Below are 24,637 nucleotides of genomic sequence, written 5' to 3'. Positions count from 1 at the left end.
GAATTTGTTGTTCAAATTATATCATCTTCACATATCTTTTGACTTAAAAGTCTCATAAAGTATAGTTTAGCAAATTTAGCAACGTGACTCAACAATTTGGTATGATTCGAAGTGAAACAGATCATTTAATCTTTTATCGTCACTCAAGTGTTGGATGTGTATATTTAATTGTATATTTTAATGACTTTGTTTTTACAATGATAACCATGGCATCTCTCAAATGAAACACTTTTGTCATCATTTTTAGACCAAAAATCTTGACAAATTCAAATATTTGTTGGATATTGAGATAAAACAATCCAATGTTTTTATTTCTAAAAGAAAGTTTGCATTGAATATATTGATGAAAACTGGATTGATGAATTCAAAACTTGTTGACACATCCATGAATAGTAATACTAAATTCCTACCAAATTAAAAGAATCTCATTTCAAATTCTAAAGTATAGAAGATTAGTTGAGAAATTAAATTACCTTATAATTATTAAATAAAATATTAATTGAATTTGATATAATGCATGGATGGTATTTCGGAAGGTGAATGATGATGATACTATTTATTTCATTTTTATCCGTCATATGCCATTAGAGTTTTCCTCCCGAAAGCGCATATGCTTAGATAGTTAGAATTTGAAATGCACTAACACGTTATTGAATTACGATTTCAAAGCATCTATTTATTTAAATTAAAATTCATGATAATACTATGTATGGTTAATAGTAAATAAAGATGTTATTTATTTCAAATCCAGAATGATAAATTTTGTTAACTACTAAAGTGATGAACAATTTAAAGCTATTTGATTTTAAATTATTAATGTTTTTCATTTCAATTAGTTAAAATGATGTTAAAATTATAAATAATTGATTTATGGGTTGTTTATTATCATAAGACATTTATAATCATTGATTAATTGTTATTATAATTAATGATACGGTCATCAGGTCATTTCTTGATGGGTTTGACTTCAACATATTTTTCTTGAGTAAAAAATCATCAGCAGACCTGATGTTGAGCATAAGTTCTTGAGTCCATTATCAATTGTCATATATAATTCCACATTTATTTTGATTTCAAAATTAAAGAAAAGTTGCATATATTTTTTCCAACAGATGCAATTTCTGTGAAGCCTTAAAAATTGACATTTAGTCTAGGAATAACTGCAGTTACAAGAGAAGAGTGAGAAGATAGATGTAGGTTGGAAAGCCACATAAAAGATTTTGTTTCTTGGGTTCATATGCCAATTGCATCAAGCAGGTTGGAATGCTGAGATACTGAGACTAAAGAATTAGCTACAATTGCACCACTGGCAGCAACTGCCGGGATTCCAATGCCAGGAAAGGTTGAGTCTCCACAACAATAAAGTTGTGGGATGGGAGTTGAATGTCCAGGAAAGGTATCTTTGCCAGCTTGCACAGCTGGCCCGTATGTTCCTCTGTTCCTCCGAAGAAACCTTTCATGTGTTAGTGGACTTCCGACCAACTTCACTTCACATTTCTCCCTGCTGAAACCTCCCCCCAATGCTCTCTCCACAGCTTTCCACATTACCTGATTCAACAAACACACATATATGCTATGTTACTACTAAGCATATAGATATCATTATCCACATATGATATGAATACCTCTGATCTTTCAGCTTTCAGATTTCTGTATTCAGCACTCCTACGATCAAGTCCTTCCCACAAGTCAAATGGTTCAGTTCCCGGCATATAAGCATGTAGCACATGTTTCCCATGCGGGGCCAGATTAGGACTAAGTACACTAGGTATTGATATCAGTACAACATTCTGGTCTGCATCAACTCCTCTTTTCCAGTCATTTACAACTATATGATGAATCCCCAGATCATTGGGTATATCCTGGTCAATCAGATATTAGAACATGTTATCAACTTCAAATGGCGGATGATGTCGTATAAAAGGGGGGAAATATAACAATTCTCAGTGAATAAATTAAAGATGAAACAGTGTTATGTGAGCTACCAACTACTTGGAATGTAGTTCGTGAACAGGCTAAACACATGAAAACTTCCTCTTTTATTTATCAATTGCTTCAAGAGAAAGACATTACAAACAAATAAAACCAGTCACCAAAATGGCAAACCTCTGCATCAAATCCCAAATGGAGATGCATGAATGAATCACATTGAGGAGTCGTGTTAATCCTATCTGAAAAAGACTTTGCAACAGCTTCTTTAGGTAGCAATTTTAAAGTGTCCCACATCGATGCATTGCTGACAACAGCCTTTTTAGCACGTAGGAACTGCAGAATACATAAATATTGAATTAAAAATCAAAACGCAGATGCTAACCAACAAAATTTCATCTTTGAGCCTTTCCTTATCAATCAAAATATACTCACTTGACCACTCCTCAGCTTGACTCCAATGGCTCTATCATTTTCAACAACAATATTTTCCACGTGACTTTGGAGAGAAATTCTTCCCCCAAATTTCTCTAGTCCTCGCACAAGAGCATCCACAATAGCTGCACTTCCATGAAGGGGGTACTCAAGACAGCATCCTGGTTTGTACCATTCTGCAAACATGTAAACCTGAAAATTTGGGGGTAAATTTGTTTGGGCATTCATAGATTGAATTAGTAACAATTTACAAAGGTTTCGCTAATCAGAACACTAAGGCTTCAACCAGCAGTGAATCATAAACTTTCTATACCATTGCTTTAGAAGATGTTAAGAAATGAAAAGAGACAATGTTCTACAGTCTGTAAACGGAATCAATTTAACAAGAAGCCCTATAGTGATCACATGTTGAGCACCACAAAATCCCTTCGTCATTACTGCAAATATGTGTTCTATAAAGGTGAATAGAGAAAGACAATAATGTAAAGACAGTCTTATTTCACGAATAGTAAGTACCATTTAACAAGGAATTCTGTGTCTGTATTAGTTGGCAAGTAATTTTGTGTGAATGTATAAATATTGGGAAGAGAGAATGTTTGGTGAGAATCCGAACTTGATGTGCTACTAAGAGGGATGTAAATTTATATCATCAAATTAAAATTGATATCTGTTGTAGAAAAAAAAAGAAAGAAGCACCCATTTGAAAATGCTATGGGGACACAGTTGCCAAACAAACAATCCAAATTAAAACTGTGTCATTTGTAACAGAAAGTAAGGCATAAAATAGGTGAAAGAAGAGTAGTTAGCAACCATCTCAGCTGAAAGTACAGAATTAGCTTTGACTCCAGCAAGCAAGAATGAGAGGAGGTCAATCCAATTCCGTACGAAAGGGTCTTTGAGTTGCAAATCATCAAGTATTTCGGAGAAAGGTCTGAGAAGTTTAGTGGCCCCAAGAGCACTCCGAGGTCCCATTTGAAGAAAGGATTTGAAAAGAGATGGTGCATATCTAGCTGCAGCAGTGGAAAGCACACCCCAGTCTCCACGAATAGAGAGAGGGGGAAGAGCCATTGCAGCTGCAGACAATGGAAGTACGGCATCCTGTGATGTGAAAAAAATTACGATATGTTTGAAGTGAACAATATTGGGATTGGGGAAGAAAACTAACTCACTAAAAGCTTGCGCCACTCGTGTACAGCATTTGGACCTGCGTACTGTTGAAGGTCCTTGAAAAATTCCGTAGGGCCAATGCGTGACAAGAATTGACCTTCAGGTATGTGAACCATCCATGAATCATAAGTGGCGCATGGAAGAGTCTCGCCCAAGGCATCCAAAACCTGAGCAAGAGGATTAGCCTGAGGACCCCTTGATTGCAACCCAGAGAACAAAGATGGCCCAGAATCAAACTTGTAGCCTTTGATATCAAAAGAATGGGCAGCACCACCCGGTTGGTCATGGCTTTCCACCACCAACACATCTTCCCCGTATCTTGCCAACAGTGCTCCACAACACAGCCCACCGACCCCACTCCCAATCACAACCACATCAGCTTCACCTTCCGCCTTGCACTTCCACTTAGACTTCATCAAATCATTTCTATATGAACTGTAACATCTCACCAGACTAGGTGCAGCCATCATCGTGGACATGCTCGCTTCAAATTCTCCCTTCTCATCTTAACTCACCTCTTTTTGCTTTCTTGTTCTTAAATTAGCCACGTCACACCCAACTTCCTCTCCCTTCGTTTCCTACTCCTCTCATCTCATCACTTCCTAATGCATTTTCATACATGATCGATCAATGGTTTATATTTTCCAAAGTGTATTTTAAATTTATAAATAAGCTAATCGAAATATATTTTTAAATTATACAATTCTTTAATCCTAAAATATATTTTAGTATGCACAATCTATAATGGTTTGAGGGATTGAGGGAAGATTATTCTTCGCAAATTTAATATCGTTTGTAATGGTTTGTTATCTATTCATCTTTTTCATCAAATGTGAATATGGAAGTGTTATATGTCTTTTGTATGCATATTCAAATATTAAGTATTAAGTGGTCAATTCTTTTTTAACTGACAGGAACATCGCAAGTTTCTTTAATACAAGTCATTTTACTGTGATCAGTTTAACAATCAACTTTAATAAACATTTCTATGATGATAATTTAATATTTTTTTGTTAATAATCAAATAATATATGCTATTAATAAATTTAAATTATTTAATCTTAAAAAATTGTGAATGCAATCTACAATTAAAATTCAACAAGTAATATTATACACATTTTTTAAACTATAAAGACAAAAACCAAACTTAAATCTTAATTGAATTGTCAATGAAAATAATAGAAATTGAAAATATGATATAGCAGAAATAGTGAGATTTAAAAAATGATCAATTTCAACATATTCTATGAGCTGCATTGCTTCGACTTACACAAACAGACCTTAATTGACTCAAGATTAAACTTTACACATTAATTTCGTCTCCATCTACTTTAAAATATATCAAAAAGTTATAATGAAGTAAAAATTACAAATTAAAACAAACGTGGGTTGAGCCACACAAAATTCGACTTCACAGTGACTGCTTAATAGATCACAAGTAATCATATAAGTGGCATCACATTACATCAAAGATAATAAAAAATTCGAATTCTAAGACCTTGAGAAAACTGTATAACCAACGTTATTTAAGTTGTGAAAATCATCTTCAAATGTTTTCGATGACAACAAAAATAATAGGCGAAATTCTCATCTTCTACATTTTGGTCTTTCATCCTGCATTGAAACCATTTTCATGCGACAAGTGAGAGTTTGCTTTCTATTCTTTTATAACTAAAATTATAATTTTATAAATCAATTATTAGTTTGAGAAGAGGGGTCGATAAAATAATTGTTTTATAATACTTAAAAAGATGGGGCGAAACTTCCCATTATCGAGAAAAGGCGGGAGACGTCTTAGTTTTCGTTAAAATTTAACATATTTTACCTTAAAAATAAATAATTAATAAGCTGGTGACCAGCATGACCAAAATGTGACATAAAAGATGAATTTTATCTTATACAATCCCAAAATATGAAGAGAAGAATTCAACACATTACTAAATATTAATCACAAAATCCCTCCTTTGTATTTCCTCCTTGAACTACATTGTTACGAGGGCACCGGGTGTCAATATCAGTTGATAGGAGAAAATAGCATTACATTGAAGCTAAATCATTATCAAATTGTTTTGGAGTGTTAGCCTCGATCCTCAAGGGATTTGCCCTGGTGAACCCATGGCTCTTTTATTGAGTAGGAAGGAGAAAAACACGAAGCCGTGTATTTCCATACTTGCTAAGCCCCGACATAAAAAATATGGCACTCGTATTTGTCTTGCTATCATTAAAATTAAGGTAGAAAACTAAATATTATGAAGTTTCGATGCGGCTCAAATAAAGTGCGTACGGCTAACACTTCATTGTTAAAGACATATGAAAGAAACCAAAGCCTACCAAAAACGAAGACACATGACAAAAGCAGCAGCCCCTTACAAGGAATAAATTTCACTTAAAGCACTTGGCATCCAGAAGAGCCTCTCCCTCAAAAGGTTCGAAATCTTCTATCATCTGATTGACACGCTCCTTTTGAGCTTCATCAGATATGTCAACCTTCGTCCACTCGTAAAGTTCCATGTCATAGCATTCATCAATCACGAACTGTGGGATTTCTTGCCCACGGAAAAGCCACAGCCCCTTCACCTTAAACGGTGGATTTGATCCAATCACTAGCATCTTTCCAAATGCATACTTGCGAGCCAAATCCATCCGCTGAAGAAATCCACCAACCTTGTTCAATGTCACGAAAGAAACAGTATTCTCATCATTGTATTTGTAATCACAAAACCAGAGAGAGTATCCCTCAGCATCATACATGTCCCAAAATCCTGCAAGATAAAAAGGTTTTAAAATGAACCCTCCTCTGCATGTCATAAAACAAATTAAATTCTATTCATAATACTCTGCAATGATCATAAACTATAATCGTTATCCTTGGAAAAAATTCAAAACAATGACTCCGGAGAGGTTACAGAAACATTACCTTTGATAGCAACCTCCCTGAAGTTTGTTTTAGTGTTGGAGTACAGTCTTTTCCACTCATCCAGTATCATAGGACTTGGAGGGAGAAGATCAAGGGGATTCTTGGGTTTAGGCTTAGGTGCCTCTTCTTCTGCTGCTTCTTTGGGCTTTTCTGGCTCTTTCTTGGCCTCTTTCTTTGGCTCATCTTTGGCCTTGGGCTTAGTTTCTTTTGGCTGCGAAGGCTTCTTTGCAGATTGAACAGGTGGAACAGAGTCAGTTTGCTTGACCTGCCCAAATATCTTCCGGAAGTTTGGTTGATTGACCAAGGTCCAAAAGTATCTCTCAACATGAGGAAACTCAGAGGTGAAGCTCTTAACAAGGATGTTTGCGAAACCCAAATACAAATTGCATGTCAATATGATGTCAGCCAGGGTCACAGAATGCCCAACCAGGTAAGTATTGGAGGCAAGGTGAGTGTTCAAAGCACCCAAAGCTCTCTTCAGTGCAGAAATTGCAGCCTCCTCAGCCTTCATTCAGACGCATAATTAAGATAAGGCCAAAATATAAGGGTAATATGATGTTTAACAAGGACCAAAAAAATATTGAAGAACAACAAACATAAACTATAGGCAGAAGAATTGAACACTTCCCCATTTTCATCCACCGTTTAATTTCCATATCTATATATTTTCCCACACGTGTTACCGATTGAAATAACATATCTTTATCTTTATTGAACTAACATATCTTCATTGAACTAACATATCTCTATTATATACTTTTACAAACAGGATAAATGAACCCAACTGACATCTTGCATGATAGATCAACAAGGAATTGTCAAATAAATTTTCTAAATTACAAACTTCTTTAGTATTAAAAATTTTTCGTAAAGAACTGACCGGAGGAAGGTATGGTCCTCGTCCAATTCTTGGGGCATACCACTTAATAATATTGGCATCAATCTCAAGTGATGCAAAATCAATCCACTGTTCAATCTGGGCCTGAAACGTTAAAATAAAATATAAAAAATATGAGAACATAAACTAACAGCAATAAAAGCAGCCACTTGTAGAGGGCATATACACGGTACGAATACTCAGCAACAATAAACATTAGAGATGATTTTGGGAGGAAAATAGACTTACGTATTGAATCAAAGATGAACCGTACAAAATGTTGTCACCTTTGAGCCGGGCAACTACAGCAAAACAACCTCAACATCAGAAAAGATAAATAGCAACAATCCCCATACTCAGATGCATACAATGCAAGGTGATAATAAAAGGTGAACATCATTAAATTAGCTCATGTAAACCCTTAGATGATGGTGTAGGGGTTTCGAAAAGCAGAACAAGACAGGCTATTTATACATGACATTGCTTACCATAGCGAGCAATGGAATTGCTCTCAAAAACTGGACCATCGGGTGTTTCCAAGACAGGAACCTGCAAGAATGATGAAGCGGAGATGAGATGAAATGAAAGTAGGGTTTTAATTAGACTTAGGTATAGAGGTGCGGATAAAGACGAGACCTTGCCAATAGGATTCATCTGGAGAAATTCAGGAGTTTTATTGGATACACCCATCTCAAAATTTGGAGCAAGCTCAACTTGAACGCCTACGTACTCCGCTGCAATAAGTGTCTTGTAGGAATTTTTGTTTGTTTTGCCACCATGCAGGATCTAGAAAACAGTCCAATTGATAGAGAAGGAATGGATTAGTGGGTGAGTAATTGAGTGTAAGTAAGTGAAAATCTGAAAGAAAGAGTGATATTATTGCATAGGAAGACTGGGACTCACAAGCGGAGCCATAGTTAAAGAAAATTGAAGAAAAAGGCGGTCCCTCTTCTGGTGCAGTGTTGCGATCTGGAGCTGCTAATCAAGAAGAAAAGCGGAAATGAAAAGGAAATCTCACTGAAATGGAAAAAGGGAAGGGAGAGGCAGAGAAAGATGAAATCTTACAGTGAGAGGGAAGTCCGAAGCACGGCTGGCGCTGTGGAAGAGTGTGAGATTCAATCCAATGTAACTGTTTTCAAGTCTTTCTACTTATTAGGGTTTTGTGTCATTGCCTCTCACCGGGTCGGCCCATTTCTGAATTCTACTCCGCTTTCTTTTTAATTGCCACGATTAGTAATTAGTAAATTCAGAAATATACCTATATATATCTACAGACATATAAATCTTTTTTCTGATGTCTACGTTTCATTTTCAAATTTATTTGAAAAAAATTTTGATTTATTTTCCATTTTTTAAAATTTAGTTATTTTTTTAATTTAACCATTTTTTTAACTTAACAACTTTTTAATTATAAAATTACTTCTAAAATAAATATATTTAAATAAATTATAAAAATTATTTGTATTTAATTTCATAAATAAAATAATATCAATAATAGTAATAATAATTTTATTATATTTTATTATCATTACGACATATTTGTTTTTACTTATATATATATATATATATATATATATATATATATATATATATATATATATATATATGTATGTATGTGTGTGTGTGTAAAATGGGCTGAAATTTTCTGTATATACATTTTTTCCAATTTAGTTATTTAAGTAACCTTTTATTTTAAATTAAAATAATTATATTTATATATTTACTATTTAAACTATAATTAATCTAAACTTAATTTATTTTATAAATTAAAACAATTATTTTACCATTTTATCCTTTGAATAATTATTTTTTAAAATCCAAACAATTATTTACAATAAAAAAATATGTTCTTGTTTCTGGTTTATTGATTGAATAATAATATCATATGAAATGTTTGTATATTCATTTGACATAAAATATAAGAATAAAATAGTCCAAAAAATATAAAGTTTTACATTTTTTAAGAAAGAAAAGAATAAAAAATAAGTAAAAATAATATTAAATGAATGTAAAAATTTTAAATATGTAAAAAACATTTTTCTTATTAATTATTTCTGGAGCTCATCTCTCTTGAATCCTATGGGAACATTAAAATACCTTTTTAGCTTTTATTTTGCTTTCGACTCCTGTACATTTTAATGGTTTGTGTGTCATTTTCAAAGCACTTATAGGTTGCTTTGTTTTGAGGACAAAAACAGAAATGACTCCATTGCCCATCTTAGAGTTGTTCCAATTGTGGTTTTTATGGTTTTATTGTCTTTTTCCACTTTTGTGTGTGTTGTAGATATTGTAGTATTACATGTTTCTTATCTTTTGTATTCACTTTTGATACCACATAGCAGAATTTTTTTGTTTAATCTTTAGTTCATTGGATTTATAATATGCTTTAATACAATTTTATTCATTTTTTTAAGGGTTCTTTTCATTTGATAAGCATAGAGCAATAAAATGGTTATCGATTAAACAAAAATAGCATTTTTTGTTGTTTATTAAATTTATTTTAACTTTTAATTTTTTTGTTCTTTAATTTTTACGAAGTTTTTCCTTTTGATGAGCAGAAAGGAAGGAAATAGTTTTTATGGAACAAAAAGTAATGGTCGTTTAATCTTTTATTTATTAAATTTATTTTATACTTTAATTTGTTTATCTTCAATTTTAGGGAATTTTTCATATTTTTTCTTAATTAAGCAACATAAAATAAATTAAGGAAAATTTAATCAATAAATTATTTTTTTATTTAGATAATTACTAAATCCATTTATCTTCTATTTAAAATTATTATTTAATCTCATTTATTTACTTTTATATTTATTCTATTTTTTTAAATCTTATGCTTCATGCAAGTGAGTTCTCAAATAAATTTCTGAGTTTTTTTTTATTTTTTTATTTTTGTCTAATTCTGAACACTGATAAATTTTTCTTCTACTTTTTTTTTCTTCATTGTACCTCATTATTAGAAAACTATATTTTATAATATTTTCCAAATTATATAATTTAAAATTATTTATGATATATTTTAGATTATATAATTCAAAAGTTATGTTATCTCTAATCATGTTACATGTGTAAGAAGGAAATTATGCCGCTTTACTGGAGGACTTTTACGTGAGGAATTGGAACATATTTATTCATGTTCTAGTCCAATTCAAAAATTAAATTAGCCACATGGATGAATTTGAATGGGACCTAACATAATATGGTAATATCAACATTACACATGTATGTAGGAAATTGGAATTATATTTACTTAACAGCACCAATTGAGTATTGGTTGGTTTAGTTAAAAGGAAAAATATTCAGAATTTTTACATTAATAATATATAATGCAAAATACAAATGCTGAAACTAAAATAAAATATACAGTGTAGGAAGTGGTTAGAGCGTGGCTTGACATATTATTGGAAATAATATTTATTTAAGAAATAAAAAAGGAGAGTTGTGCTGAGACAGCTGGAGACAGGCTGGAGACAACATGTGTGTATGATTTGGAATTTGGAACAACACACACAACACAGGGAGAGTCATTGGATTCTCATTTCTCACTTCTCCTTCATCCTTCACTCTCATCTTCTAGATCCATCAAATCCAACACTCTCACCATAAGTTCTCCATTCTTTCTTTCTATCATCTCTTGCTTCCTCATCCTTTTTCTCTTTTCCTTGTTTTTTTCCTTTCATTTTCCAGTCCTTTAATACAAACCCATTTCAATTTTGATTCAACCAATCACCCAACCAAGTTTCAGATTCGCTAGCTTAGTGTGTTACTTATTAAGTTATTGTTTTGCCTCTCTGTCAGAGTCAGAATCAAGTTTATGTTCAAACCCAGTTACTGCTCACCCTTTACTCTTTCTTTTATGCAACTTCACCCCCAATCAATCATTCATGCAAATATGCTGCCTGCTTAATCAAACAATTTTTTTCTTCTGAAATACAAGTTATCCACCAAGTGAAATTCCATGTTCTGTTGTTAAAGTATGAAGTAATTTTGTTCCAATTTTACTTATGCGCTTTTATTTTCATAGGTACTTGGCAGCACACATGTTCTGAGATAGATGGGTCTCGTTGCCATTCGGCCACGTGAAAGGGAGCTAGTTGTTCAGTTGGAGTCATAATGAATGTCTGATCTGTGTTCCGTCATTGTCTTTTATCATTAATACCGAGACTCCGAGCTAGTTAAAGTGGAATTCTGAAAAGAATTATTTTTATCCATGCTATCAGAGAGCATGCTTGGAATCTGTAATTCGGGTAATGCCCCTGACGAGATTTGCTGCCGATGCATTCAGTGTGGTGACAATTTGTTTAGTAGCCATATTGCTTATTCTGGGCTTGATGTGCATTGCATACTCATTTTACTTTAGGTCTCGTATTAATAGTCGGGGTTTTGTTCAGCTGAGTTATTTTAGTGGTCCTTGGATCATCAGAATAGCATTTATCTTGTTTGCAATCTGGTGGGGTCTTGGTGAGATTATTCGGTTAAGTTTGTTAAGACGTGCCCTTCACTTAAAATGGCAGGAAACGATCTGCAAATGCTACATTGTATCAAATCTGGGGTTTGCAGAACCCTGTCTCTTCCTCACACTCGTGTTTCTCCTCCGTGCACCCTTACAGACGTTGGATACTGGAATTATGAACAGAAAATGGAACGGGAAGACAGCCGGCTATATTCTGCTATACTGCTTCCCAATCTTTGTTCTTCAACTTTTTGTCATTTTGGTTGGACCTCACTTTAACAAGAATAACAATGGTTCTGGAGAAAAGTTGCCTCATTATTTTACAAGTACAGCTACTGCCTCTTCAATTACTGAGGAACATGACATCGCCCTCTGTACTTACCCTTTACTCAGTACTCTTCTCCTTGGCCTTTTCGCCATTATCCTCACCTCCTACCTTTTTTGGCTTGGAAGTAGGATTTTGAAATTAGTTATTAATAAGGGTTTGCAGAAGAGGATTTACACACTGATACTCTCAGTTTCAGGTTTCCTTCCATTAAGGGTTCTTTTCCTTGGTTTATCTGTTTTATCTGGACCTGAGCATTTTATGTTTGAAGCCTTTGCTTTCTTGGCTTTTCTTGCCCTTGTGTGTTGTGCTGGGGTGTGCATGTGCATGCTTGTGTATCGTCCAGTTGCAGATAGTTTGGCGCTGGGGAACTTGCCAGATTTAGATGCTTGGAGACTGAATCTTGATTATAATGATACTATGTCTCTTATTGCTAATCATGGTCACCAAGAAGATAATGATATTGAAGGGAACAGTCCAACTCCCCGTCCCACTCATGGCAGGTATTCTGATGCATCAACTAAAGGTGGTTCAATTTCATTTCGAACACTGGAAAGGGATAGGGACAGCAAGTTTGTTGAACTAAGCCTATTCTCTCCCACCCAAACGGATTTCTTTGCCTGAATTATCATTATTTATGCCAAAGGAAACCAAATGAACAATTCTCTAATTCTTGTTTTGTCTCCTAATTCCAACTGTAGCTTATTTGCTTTAGAATTTGTAGTGAGTAATTTTTTATTTCTTTCCTGTACGCTCCATCTCCACAATTTTCTAAGTTTCTATTCTATCGGAAAAAGATTGAATACATTTGGCTTAATTTTACATTTAGTTTTTTTTTTCTTTATCATGGTTATTTCTTGAATTTGGTTTCTTCAGTTTTTGTTTTAATTATCTTCATTTATCAGTTTTGGTTTCTTATTAATTTTAACCATCTAGTAATTTCATTCACTAGTGGGAATGTCAGATGCAATAATAAGGAAATTTGTTATCCCAGAAGTAGGTGATCATTGGAGGACCACACGTGTGAGACGGCTAACATAATCAATGAATAGATCCCTTTGAAAGGGAAGGTTACTCACAATTAGTTTATCTATTTGCAAGAGAGGTTGGGTATTGCAGAATTAAAAGTGTAATTTATTGTTGGAAATACTTCTTCTAGATGGTCATATTATTATTAATAATTTTTAGGCAGTGATGATTTATCATGAAGTTGATGTGAATACATTTAATACTTAGCACATTTTTCAAGGTAACTTAAATAAATAATAAAAATTTGGCGAACGAGTCAAAGTTATGAATTTTCTAAAACAAGTCGTGGTCAAAACTATGGAAGACCAAAACCACGTATTGAAAACATAAGAAGATACATATAAATATCATAATTATGATAAAAATATTAGTAATCAAATTTAACTTTTATTTATTTTCAGAAATTTCTTTATTTTTTATTTCTAAATTTAATTTAATTCTTTTAAATTTTATTATATATAATTTTCTCATAAATTAATCATTTTAATTTTGTAATGTTATTTTTAAAATTTTAAACTATAAAAACAGTGTGTAATAATTAAATATTTTTATAAAAATTAAAGAAACAATAATAAATGAAAGGTAATCATAATAATAAATTGCATTAAAATATATAATAATGACTATTGAATGTAGATTGATAATAAGCTTAGTTAAATTACTATCTAGCCATTTAATATTTAAAACATACAGCTGTAATTTGAATGTAATTATTACATCTGTTAAGTTTACTTAGGCGCGCCCCTATGAGAAAAAAAGTATAAGTAGAGAGCGACGATCAGCAGATCCCATATCCAATTCAACGTGCTGGTAAGGAAAGAAACGCAAGGCAAGGGAAGATGGGAGACAACAAGTGTTCTACCAGAAAGGTTAATTTTATACTACCCATCTCATCATGCCAGATTCATTCTACTAACATCTCTTTTTGTTTCATGTCCGCTAAAGGCTCACCCACCCAATCCTCCTTCACTTACATGGCACCGAAAATTGAACTCCCATGGAAATTATTCATCCGAAATCTCCTTATGTTTCAAAGATATTGTTCATCTGGTAAGGCTATTCATGCAACAATGTTTGAAAAGATCGCACCATAACGCTTCATTCTGCATCCCATTAACTCCTCCTTATTGCTTATCTCACTCCCAACACTTTTTCTTTTCGACTTCAATCTACTGTTAATCATACTCAACTTCTTTCAAATATTTATGAAATGTTGACATCTCATGCAATCCTACCCTATAAGACAATTTAAATCTCAGGGACTCTGTTCTTGATTTCTGTTTTAGGACAAGACAGTTCAATGTCACCTCCCCTTTCATATACTTTGATGCTCTGCAATATTATCCCTATTGGGTATATCATATATCAACTCTATCGTTTTTTTTTTTCCCACCTATGCTTGCATTATATTTAAAAATTAGGAGTATCGGGAATTTGACGAGGCTATTCTTTGATTTGGTAGGCTCCAATTGGCTATCGCTTATGGCATTATTGTCGGGAAGAAGCTGCCAAAGGAAGGGTAATCTTATTTTGTCTATAAATTTCTATCATATATCGATTAGTGCTATAAAGAATCCATCTGATTATTTTTCTCTGACTGTTTTCTGCGTTTATTTCTTGTTTCCATCTTTCTTGCACAGATTGGAATGATTGATCCTTTTGCCAAGCGTAGCACAACATTTTGTCATGGTGTTCCTTTGGGAGGTATAGGGTAAGTCTTTTTTTATTTTTATTTATTTTTATAAAGCAAGTATGCAAAAACATCACTGTACTGGCTACAATCCCAAGTAGCCTCACATTCTAGCCAGTAACAATCATATACAGTATCTCTTCCTAAATATTTTAAATAAACAAAGAAACAATACATACAAAAGTGGGGGGCCACGCCACAACCCCTGAAACAACCTAAAACTAGGAAGACCAAATCGGTCTCTGAAGAAATCACGAGAAACCATAGAAGGAATCCCAACCCACCAAAAACTGCCCAAGTTTCTAATACCACGTGATGCAAGCAAATATTCACATTTATTTCATTCTCTATGAATATAAGCTAATTGGGTAAGTCTTCAATCTTGAATTAAGTAACATTTCTCTTCCATGTGCTCAAGCCAAAAGATAATCACAAGATTAAATTAACAATCTTTGTGGTATGACCCTTTTAATGTTACCTTCAACTAATCAGGTTATGAATTTTGGTTTGAAATATTGCAGTTGTAGTATAAAACATGTGCATATTGTGAGTGGAAAATGTGATATCGTTTATTGGCTTGATATTACCACAGGTGCAAAATTGGATTTATGTTTAAAATGTTGATAGGTATATTTTTATTTCTAATTATATCAATCATATAATAGTTATAATCACATTACATTTGTCAAAACACACACTCACCCAGAGTCATCTTGATGATATCAAGAGTGTGGTTTTGGGAAAAAAACTATTTAGGCCTTGCTCATTAAATAATAATTTAGTAACTGTACAAGGGAGAAATTATAGGGCCACTTTACTGAAATCTACAGCATATTTATGCGGAAATAACTCAGGCTACTAAAATAATACAGTGATAAAATGGTAAAAATCATTTAATGATATGTGACAACCTGAATATTATGATGTTAACATACATCATCATTATTATCCAATTTATATTAGCTTGAGAACATTTTGGATAATTTGGGTAAATAATATTCAATATATATTTTTTTTTTACAAACTGATGTCCAGAGCTGGAAGTATTGGAAGAAGTTTCAGAGGTGAATTTCAGCGTTGGCAACTATTCCCTGTAGTATGTGAAGAGAAACCAGTTTTAGCAAATCAGTTTTCTGTAAGTTTTACTCATTCTTCTTGATCAGGAAGATACCTTTCTACTTTTTTTTTAAATATTTCTAGCAATCCGAGCGGTCTCATACTGTCTGTGTTCCTCTGGAATATGAAATTTGATATTCTATATTCTGACCTTAGATACAATGATACCAGAATTTGCATGTCTATGTAACAATGTGATGTTTATTCACACTGTGATAAGCAAAACAGTGTCCAATCTTTTTTACTAGTTCAGTGAATTGAATTGTTTATCAACAATGCACATTATAGTTATAATGCAGGCTGTGATATCTTAATGTTTTGTGAGTAACATCTATGTGTATCTCTCCCGTTTCTTATTTATCTTTCACACTACTTTTTTTTTTCCTAAATCTTTTAAGTAGATTTTTCTTCGTAATGGAAGAAATAAGCATTATTTTGTGTCTTAGGAGGTGGTTCTGTTCCCATTTGAGCATAATACTTACATACATAAATACCACTGCCTTAAAGGATAAACTATAAAGGAAAGTTTGGTCACAGTTTCTATATGATAGGTCTCCTCACATAAAAGGCCTTAATGCTTGAAATGTGGACAAAAAGAACATGTGCATAACTACCTGATGCCGACACTAAACAGTTGTCTCCAATCTGCACTGAACATAACGACAAAACTTGGGTTGTAATTAAGGATTAGGTGCTATACCATTTTGGTTAACCCGGTTTTTTATATCATGTCAATTAACTGGTTACCCTTAAATCCTACAATTTCTCTTAGTCATCTGTATATATACATTTCTAGCGTGGAATGTGGTTATTAACAAATTAAACTCAAATTTTTGGATCAGTATTTCTTGCAGTTTAAGTATCTCTTACAAATTATTTTATGTCTTATATTTTCTTTACTTCATCCAAATAGTATTATCTTTTCAGACATAAGAAAGATTGTTGTCTCAGGTTTTTGTTTCACGTCCAAGTGGTGAAAAATATTCTAGTGTACTTTGCCCTGGGAAGCAAGAGATAATAAAGTAAGTCTTTGTAGATTGCTTGTAACTTATCTGTCTCTAATTTATTATTCTGAATGGCAGATTTAAATTCTTTGAATATAATTTAAAAAATTATGCATGAACTTCATTCAGACAAAATCCAGTGTCAGGGATTGAATCATGGGATTGGAATATAAATGGAAACAGTTCCACATATCATGCATTGTACCCAAGGGCTTGGACGATTTATGAGGGTAAACTGGGCTAGTTGGCATAGTTCAATTCCATTATAGTACTCACTATTTCTCTGGTCTATCAACTCTTCTGTTCAAATGCAGAACCTGACCCAGCTTTGAGAATAATTTGTCGTCAGATTTCACCTGTTATACCTCATAATTACAAGGAGAGTAGCTTTCCTGTAACAGTTTTCACTTTCACGGTAGGCAAGGATGACTTCCATATAACTTTTGGTTGGACTTTGATCCTTCTAAAGTTAGTAATAAGCAGACAATTTTATTTTTTGCAGCTGAAAAATTTAGGGAATATATCAGCAGATGTTACCTTGCTTTTCACATGGACAGTAAGTGATACTTTTATGTTGGTCATTACTATTACCTTCTGTTGGTTTTCAATACTCTATTCTTTTGTTGGGGGCACTGAGTGCAAACAAATTGCTGTGTGCTTCAGAATTCTGTTGGAGGAATTTCTGAATTTACTGGTGACCACTTTAATTCCAAGAAAATGTAAGAAAATAGTCAGTTGGTTTGCTTTTTTTACGCAGATGATCCAATTTGATTCAACCCCCCAAAGCTCGTCAATAGTTTATTCTAATATTCACAATACATATTATCTTCTGATATAGGTTGAATGATGGGGTTCATGCTGTGCTTCTACATCATAAGTATAGCTTGCTATTCTCTTTTTGAGAAAAAGATGAAAAGGAAAACAATTAGTTTTTGTCAAATAAATGTTATTGTGGTATGTTTAACATGCAGGACGGCAAATGATAGATCTCCAGTCACATTTGCTATTGCAGCAGAAGAGACTGAATTTGTTCATATCTCAGAGTGCCCTGTCTTTGTTGTATCTGGTTCTTATAATGGTATTTCGGCTAAGGACATGTGGCATGAAGTTAAACAGGTCAGAGATCTACTTTCGGATTTCATAAGTATTTTTTTGAAATAATTTTGTTCAATGTTTTATTTTCCTTCATGCTGTTCTGTAACAGATAAAGCTAATCCTGGTGCTGTAAGAATTTCTTAAAGCAATTATTTGGAGTTTCCTTTGCTTTTGGATGTCTGAATTTATTGTTCTCTATTCTGACAATTACCAATACTTGAATCTCTTTGAACATAATTCTTTAAGGATATTTCAAGCTTAAATAATCACTTCTTGGGCCTTATTTGTTAGTTTCCATGCCTCCTATTCAATCATAGGATTGGCTATTGTAACTATGGATTTACAATTGAAGTATGTATTAGCTCAGCAAAAGGATGCACTTGATGCAAACCTGTATAAAGTTTAAAGACTGTCAAGAAACTAAAATCATATTACCGCTTAGTCATGGTTGAACTGATTAAATGAATATAATATGACGCAGATAGTATCTCTCCTTTCTGCTTAGCTTGATCCTTTACTGTATTCTGAGCGATAATGGAATTTATGTGTGCTTTGTTCCCTCAAGAAACATTAATGATGAAAATTGAGGACTTTTTTTCTAGTTGTTGATTAACGATGCTCATTCAAAATGGTACAATTTAGATGATATTAAACTTACTGTCACCCGTATGCACATTACATAACATTTCACTAAATTACATGATGGTACCATTGTTTTTTTCAGCATGGGTCGTTTGACCATCTGAATTTTTCTGAAACTGCTACGCCTTCAGAACCAGGATCATCTATTGGAGCAGCCATCGCAGCCACTGTGACTGTTCCATCTAATGCTCAGCGAATAGTGACATTTTCATTGGCATGGGACTGCCCTGAAGTCAAGTTTCCTGAAGGAAGGACATATTACAGGTGGGTGGTACTATGGTAGAAAACTTGTATGATGATATCTTTGGTTTAAGGAGGGATGGCAAATGAACTTTTCCCCATGGGCATTTTCCAAATCCATTCCAATTTTGATGGGGATCTCCATATTGACTGGATACTAGGTAATAACCAATTTTTTAAATTAAGGATGGATAGAGGTTGGGTATGTACACATATGCCCAGATCTCATCCTCATAACCGTCTTCATTTTAAATTTATAAAACACCTTTAATTTTTTAGGTAATCTAAAAATCTCATATTGACTTTTCTTTGGTCATTAATTTAATAACTTATTTCTGGAGCACACATTTAATCATTTTTTTTTCTAGTAATTATTTGACTTTTATCCAATTGTTATTTGATACTCTTATTTGATATTATATAATTATAATATCTTTTTTTTTATATTTGATGTTGAAAGCAAAATGTGTATCCTTTTAACATTAAATATTTGATAATATCAACGTTTTCTTTGTTGTTGTTTTTTTTTCTTGTAAAAAGTATTCAATTAATATTTGAAACAATAAATGGGTGGGTATGGGCGCATATATGGGTATATTGATGGAGATGAGGATGGAAGAAAAAATTTATACTGGATAAGAATGAATTGTTACTTGGTGGATGGGGTGAAATAGTCAAACCCGCACCTGACCACCTTGTTGCCATTCCTAGTTCTGAGGCTACACAACATCTAAAAAACTTGGTTTGCAGGCGTTACACTAAATTCTATGGTACTCATGGAGATGCTGCTGCAGATATTGCACATGATGCTATTATTGGTAATATTCTTTGCCCAACTCCATTAAATATTGTGGTTAGAAGGTGGGGATTGCATCTAAGTTTGATGCCCTTAATAGTTATATCTATAGTTAGATTTCTGGCAAGCTAGATCATGGATATTGTTTTTCTTAATTTAGATGCAGGCATTACTTTTGTTGCAAAACCCCATGCAGAGGCATATCTCATCCATGATTGTTAATACCATAAATTACTAATTGAAACTTCTATAAATTTGTTCCATAGAACATTGCCAATGGGAGACCCAGATTGATGATTGGCAAAGACCAATACTAGAGGACAAGAGACTACCTGAATGGTAATCTTCAATTCTTTATTCTCTAACCCGCTCCTACAATCAAAATCTGACGTTCTCAGAGTTCTGTGCAGGTACCCAACTACCCTTTTGAATGAACTTTACTATTTGAATTCTGGGGGGACAATTTGGACAGGTATCTTTGGCTTCTAAACTCTCTTTTTTGGGCTAATAAGTCTGGTCTATTTTCCTTTTGAAGTCCTGCAATCCATGCATGCATGATAGTGTGTTGCCACTGTCAATTTGTCACTGTTTTTTCCCTTTCTCTTTTGCAGATGGTTCACGTCCTGTAAATAGCTCAGTTAACAACACGGGAGAAAGAAAATTTTCCTTGGATGGACACATGTCTCGCTTAAAGAATACCAATAATTTATCACATCAAAATGATACTGCTATCAACATTCTTGAAATGTTTGGCTCAGTAGCTGAGCAAACCCAGTCTCCATCTGCATCAAAGTCTGCGTACGGAGTAAATCTGCTCCAAGAAGGCGAAGAAAACATTGGTCAGTTTCTTTATCTTGAAGGCATTGAGTATAAAATGTGGAATACCTACGATGTCCACTTTTATGCTTCTTTTTCACTAGTCATGCTATTCCCAAAACTTGAACTCAGCATCCAAAGAGACTTTGCTGCAGCAGTACTGATGCATGACCCTAGTAAGATGAAACTTCTAGTAGATGGCCAATGGGTACCTAGAAAAGTTCTCGGTGCTGTTCCTCATGATATTGGACTCAATGATCCATGGTTTGAAGTAAATAGCTATAATCTTTATAACACAGATAGGTGGAAAGACTTGAATTCAAAATTTGTTCTTCAGATTTATAGGGATGTAGTTGTCACTGGTGACAAGAAGTTTGCACAAGCTGTGTGGCCTGCTGTTTATATTGCAATTGCTTATATGGAACAATTTGACAAGGATGGTGATGGAATGATTGAGAATGAAGGCTTCCCTGACCAAACTTATGACACATGGTCTGTGTCTGGTGTGAGTGCTTATAGTGGCGGACTGTGGGTAGCAGCACTTCAGGCAGCATCAGCACTGGCACTTGAAGTTGGTGACAAGGGTTCCGAAGATTACTTTTGGCTGAAGTTTCAGAAGGCAAAGGCTGTATATGAAAAGTTATGGAATGGTTCGTACTTCAATTATGATAGCAGCGGTGGGAGTACGAGTTCATCCATTCAAGCTGATCAATTAGCTGGTCAATGGTCAGTATTTTGTCTTTTGGAAACTATTTGGTAGCCTTATTTACATTAGTACTTCCGAGTAGCTCTATGTTGCAGTGATCCATTAAAACTCTAACTAGAAACCAAGTACCTTACTAAATTTTTGCATGGGTTTTCATTGTGACATTTAGCTTTGTGGTAGACTATAATCACCATGTAAGTTTATGTCATATAGAGAAGGTAAACCAACTTATTTCTTTAAGAATTCATTGAATTTCATCTAATTTAAAATTTAAAGAGCTTTGCATCCACTTTATATCACACAAACTTACATATTAAGCCCATTATAAATCCTTGCTGTGTTGACTTAAATAAAGTCAACTAGCCTATTAGAAGAGTTTATTTAAAGATAAAGGAAGAGCAAGAAAAATTTAGAGTGAAATCATTAAAAAGGATTCATCTCTAATCGGTCTCCCTAAAATTTACACTTTATACCACACAAACTTACATATCACGCCCATTATCAATCCTTGCCGTGTTGACTTAAATAAAGTCAACTAGCCTATTAGAAGAGTTGGTTTAAAATCTTGAATTTTGAAAGAGTACAATTACATGATTTAGTCCATCTTGCCAACCCCACTTGGTAGGAAAAGACTTTGGCAGTTGTCAATTGTCACATACAAGCAAAGCATCTGAAACTAAACTTTATAAGAAAACCCAAGCATGTGAACAATGCCATAGTTCTCTAAACAGTTTAAATTTTAGATTTTCCTCAATTATAACGGACATGCAGATTCATCTTGCTAATATTAAAATGCAATTCAAACAGTTTATTTCTTGTTTTGCAGGTATGCTAGAGCATGTGGTCTTTCGCCTATTGTTGACGAAAAGAAAAGTAGAAGCGCACTTCAAATGGTTTACGATTACAATGTTATGAAAGTACAGGATGGAAGGCGCGGTGCTGTAAATGGGATGTTTCCCGATGGAAAAATTGACATGTCTACAATGCAATCTCGGGAAATATGGTCAGGGGTCACATATGCCTTAGCTGCAACAATGATCCAACAAAATATGATCGACATGGCATTTCAAACTGCTGGTGGAGTATACGAAACTGCGTGGTCTGACAATGGACTCGGGTAAAGATATTATATACTGTTCTTTTAGTGGTACTTGTGAAAAGTTACAGACTGAAGTTTATATCAAGTTGCATCTTGATAGGTACCAACAGAAAAATAAGAAGTAATTGACTGTATTATAGAATACGGCCCGATGAAGGTGATCCATGAGGCCTATTCTAAAACTGAGTATGACGGGTACACCTGATGAAGGTGATTCATCAGGCCGTATTCTAAAACTAAGTATGACGGGTACACCCAATAGAATGTGAAAAAGATAGAAAAGTACAACTATAGTTATTCTAGAACCTAGTCTGTCACAAGGATCCAGATTCCAGTCCAAACCTCTTCTTCCTCCTCGCTCTTTATTTCCCCATTTTAGCACTTCCCTTCCTAACTGACATCGTGGGATGCATTCCTACACTGCTATCAGAATAGTCTTCTTATTTTTTCCTTCAGTGTCTTGATTGGGTGTATTGCACATTTATCTCCTCCTTATACACATGATTAATTGTGGGCCTCTTGTTCTGGCCGTATCATTTCCTTTTACATCAAGAAACACCTTGTCACCAAGATGGAATCCTGTGAACTGCCCTTGTTAGTCAGTCAAAGTTTCCGCATTAATTTTCACACTTCTATTTGAATAAAAGTAGGTGTGCAATCCCTATGCAAGGCTGCAATCCCAACCAGGTTGCTCCTCAACCTGTATTTGCAACACATCAAAGTATCAAAGAAATAAAGCAAACAAGGAGAGCGGGGGACCAAACCAAACAAGATAAAACTTAAGAAAATGTAGTTTGATAGGCCAAAATGTTCTCTAAATTTGTCTTGCCTAACATATATCATACCACCAAACTCAATCTTGAAGATAGATCTCTTATGCAACAGGTCAATAAGCACAATGGTATCCTTTGCGTTGCCGTTTTGAATTACTGACTAACTCATGCCAATATATAATATTCGCTGGCTTGTTCGTATGGATCTTTAAGACTATAGATATGCATCCTTTTTTCATGTATTTGTATACCAAATAGTAGCTAATTAGTGTCTTCTGCTTTATCAACAGTTATTCATTCCAAACTCCTGAAGCGTGGACCAATAAAGATGAATATAGATCTTTATGTTACATGCGCCCCTTAGCCATATGGGCAATGCAATGGGAATTATCAAGAACAAAACACGCTCAACATGAGTGTATATCGGATATGAAAGAAGAAGATATTATGTCGAAACATCATGATGGTTACTCGAAAGTTGCTCACCTTCTAAAGGTGAAGGAGGAGACAGATTCTAGAAGTCTATTTCAGCTTATATATGATTGTACATGCAAGAGGATGTGCGCATAGACATGCATATAATATATATAAATGTGCGCCCAATATCCTCCCAACACTATTATTATATGGAACGAAAAGTTAAAATGTATTTAATGTTTTGAAAATATCGAAAGCATGCCATGTGTTTTATATTTATGGTTAAATCATTCTTTTGGTTCTAATTTTGGTTGAAATAATTTAAGTAAAAATTCTCTTCTTTTTTTTTCTCTCAACTAAGTCAATCTTTTTGAAATGTAATTAGTTTTTTTTTTTATTAATAATGAGGTTATATGTCAAATGTCAATTAGTAGTTTTTTTTTTTCTATAAACTCGTGGCACTATTATTGAGATGTTACATGTCAAATGGTAAGTGACATTCATTTTACTTCTTATATTTATTGGAAAATCTCAAATTAGTATCCATTATTTTATTTTATGTGTCTTAGTTTGATTTATATTTTAAGAAATATAATGTAATCAAATCTTTTTGTTATTACTATATCAACATTGTTAAAGATGAATTAAGTTTGTTCATACATTGATTATACGAGTGTAACAGGAAATATTAGTCAAATCTAGCAATATATATTAAACAAATTTTTCCATACATCGATTAGACAAATATAGTAAAAGACATTAGGTGAATTATTCTATACATTGAATAGATAAGTGAGTTTATTCATTGAATATGAGTATAAAAATACACATTAGATGAGTATGTTGGTAGATTAATCCAACGAGTCTTATAACACATATTAGACAAGTTTAATTTATCTATATTATGATTAATTGAATTTAACAACATACACTACATGAGTCTATTCATACACATTAAATGAGTCTATTAATAAGATAATTTTATTAATTAGCTAATTAGATTGGTTTACTATATGCATTACATAGGTTTATTAATATACCAATTAGATTAGATGAGTCTAAGAATATATATTAAATGAGTTTGTCAATGTACTCATTAGACATGTATAGTAAT

General features: G+C 33.4%; 4 protein-coding genes across 9 annotated transcripts; 2 read left to right on the top strand and 2 right to left on the bottom strand.

Annotated features, from left to right (window-relative positions):
• Window positions 1-1,118: 1,118 nt before the first annotated feature.
• On the bottom strand, window positions 1,119-4,164 carry LOC106765712 (prolycopene isomerase, chloroplastic). Its single transcript, XM_014650418.2, has 6 exons — window positions 3,534-4,164; window positions 3,175-3,462; window positions 2,365-2,556; window positions 2,107-2,265; window positions 1,626-1,862; window positions 1,119-1,548 (listed from the first exon to the last, which is right to left on the bottom strand). Exons 1-6 carry the CDS (start codon window positions 4,008-4,010, stop codon window positions 1,234-1,236), a joined length of 1,668 nt encoding a protein of 555 aa, XP_014505904.1. The 5' UTR covers window positions 4,011-4,164; the 3' UTR covers window positions 1,119-1,233.
• A 1,311-nt stretch (window positions 4,165-5,475) lies between these two features.
• On the bottom strand, window positions 5,476-8,538 carry LOC106769082 (elongation factor 1-gamma). Of its 2 annotated transcripts, none has more exons than XM_014654547.2 (8): window positions 8,391-8,538; window positions 8,229-8,300; window positions 7,962-8,111; window positions 7,814-7,874; window positions 7,575-7,627; window positions 7,329-7,430; window positions 6,449-6,953; window positions 5,476-6,293 (listed from the first exon to the last, which is right to left on the bottom strand). In XM_014654547.2, exons 2-8 carry the CDS (start codon window positions 8,238-8,240, stop codon window positions 5,914-5,916), a joined length of 1,263 nt encoding a protein of 420 aa, XP_014510033.1. In that variant the 5' UTR covers window positions 8,241-8,300; window positions 8,391-8,538; the 3' UTR covers window positions 5,476-5,913. The 2 variants fall into 2 exon arrangements, with proteins under 2 accessions (XP_014510033.1, XP_014510034.1); XM_014654548.2 differs by having other exon boundaries at window positions 8,229-8,303; window positions 8,391-8,521.
• Window positions 8,539-10,800: 2,262 nt separating this feature from the next.
• LOC106769341 lies at window positions 10,801-12,928 on the top strand. Of its 2 annotated transcripts, none has more exons than XM_014654932.2 (2): window positions 10,801-11,149; window positions 11,347-12,928. In XM_014654932.2, exon 2 carries the CDS (start codon window positions 11,573-11,575, stop codon window positions 12,722-12,724), a length of 1,152 nt encoding a protein of 383 aa, XP_014510418.1. In that variant the 5' UTR covers window positions 10,801-11,149; window positions 11,347-11,572; the 3' UTR covers window positions 12,725-12,928. The 2 variants fall into 2 exon arrangements, with proteins under 2 accessions (XP_014510418.1, XP_014510417.1); XM_014654931.2 differs by having other exon boundaries at window positions 10,801-11,258.
• An 884-nt stretch (window positions 12,929-13,812) lies between these two features.
• On the top strand, window positions 13,813-23,810 carry LOC106768691 (non-lysosomal glucosylceramidase). Of its 4 annotated transcripts, none has more exons than XM_022784171.1 (20): window positions 13,813-13,998; window positions 14,075-14,179; window positions 14,592-14,648; window positions 14,770-14,840; window positions 15,855-15,954; window positions 16,887-16,957; window positions 17,069-17,169; window positions 17,254-17,354; window positions 17,442-17,495; window positions 17,603-17,658; window positions 17,778-17,816; window positions 17,911-18,055; window positions 18,759-18,940; window positions 19,667-19,734; window positions 19,979-20,051; window positions 20,123-20,184; window positions 20,324-20,799; window positions 20,866-21,254; window positions 22,061-22,351; window positions 23,397-23,810. In XM_022784171.1, exons 1-20 carry the CDS (start codon window positions 13,969-13,971, stop codon window positions 23,674-23,676), a joined length of 2,751 nt encoding a protein of 916 aa, XP_022639892.1. In that variant the 5' UTR covers window positions 13,813-13,968; the 3' UTR covers window positions 23,677-23,810. The 4 variants fall into 4 exon arrangements, with proteins under 4 accessions (XP_022639892.1, XP_014509450.1, XP_014509449.1 ...); XM_014653964.2 differs by adding an exon at window positions 14,416-14,482 and having other exon boundaries at window positions 20,324-21,254; XM_014653963.2 differs by having other exon boundaries at window positions 13,815-13,998; window positions 20,324-21,254.
• Window positions 23,811-24,637: the final 827 nt, after the last annotated feature.

Source organism: Vigna radiata, chromosome 7 (assembly GCF_000741045.1).
Source record: "Vigna radiata var. radiata cultivar VC1973A chromosome 7, Vradiata_ver6, whole genome shotgun sequence".
Taxonomy (NCBI): Eukaryota; Viridiplantae; Streptophyta; class Magnoliopsida; order Fabales; family Fabaceae; genus Vigna; species Vigna radiata.
This window is presented reverse-complemented; position numbering and strand designations above follow the sequence as displayed.

Excerpts from the sequence above, each read along its gene's own strand:
- LOC106765712 (XM_014650418.2), bottom strand. The coding sequence starts at position 4,010 with ATGTCCACGATGATGGCTGCACCTAGTCTGGTGAGATGTTACAGTTCA. Across the intron at positions 2,266-2,364 it reads TCAAGCTGAGGAGTGGTCAA|TTCCTACGTGCTAAAAAGGC; the intron begins GTGAGTATATTT and ends TGTATTCTGCAG. Across the intron at positions 1,549-1,625 it reads TGAAAGCTGAAAGATCAGAG|GTAATGTGGAAAGCTGTGGA; the intron begins GTATTCATATCA and ends TTGTTGAATCAG.
- LOC106769082 (XM_014654547.2), bottom strand. Across the intron at positions 7,431-7,574 it reads GTTCATCTTTGATTCAATAC|GCCCAGATTGAACAGTGGAT; the intron begins GTAAGTCTATTT and ends TTAACGTTTCAG. Across the intron at positions 6,294-6,448 it reads CAGGGAGGTTGCTATCAAAG|GATTTTGGGACATGTATGAT; the intron begins GTAATGTTTCTG and ends TTTATCTTGCAG.
- LOC106768691 (XM_014653963.2), top strand. The coding sequence starts at position 13,969 with ATGGGAGACAACAAGTGTTCTACCAGAAAG. Across the intron at positions 17,817-17,910 it reads GCTGTGCTTCTACATCATAA|GACGGCAAATGATAGATCTC; the intron begins GTATAGCTTGCT and ends TTTAACATGCAG. Across the intron at positions 18,941-19,666 it reads GAAGGAAGGACATATTACAG|GCGTTACACTAAATTCTATG; the intron begins GTGGGTGGTACT and ends CTTGGTTTGCAG.
- LOC106769341 (XM_014654932.2), top strand. The coding sequence starts at position 11,573 with ATGCCCCTGACGAGATTTGCTGCCGATGCATTCAGTGTGGTGACAATT.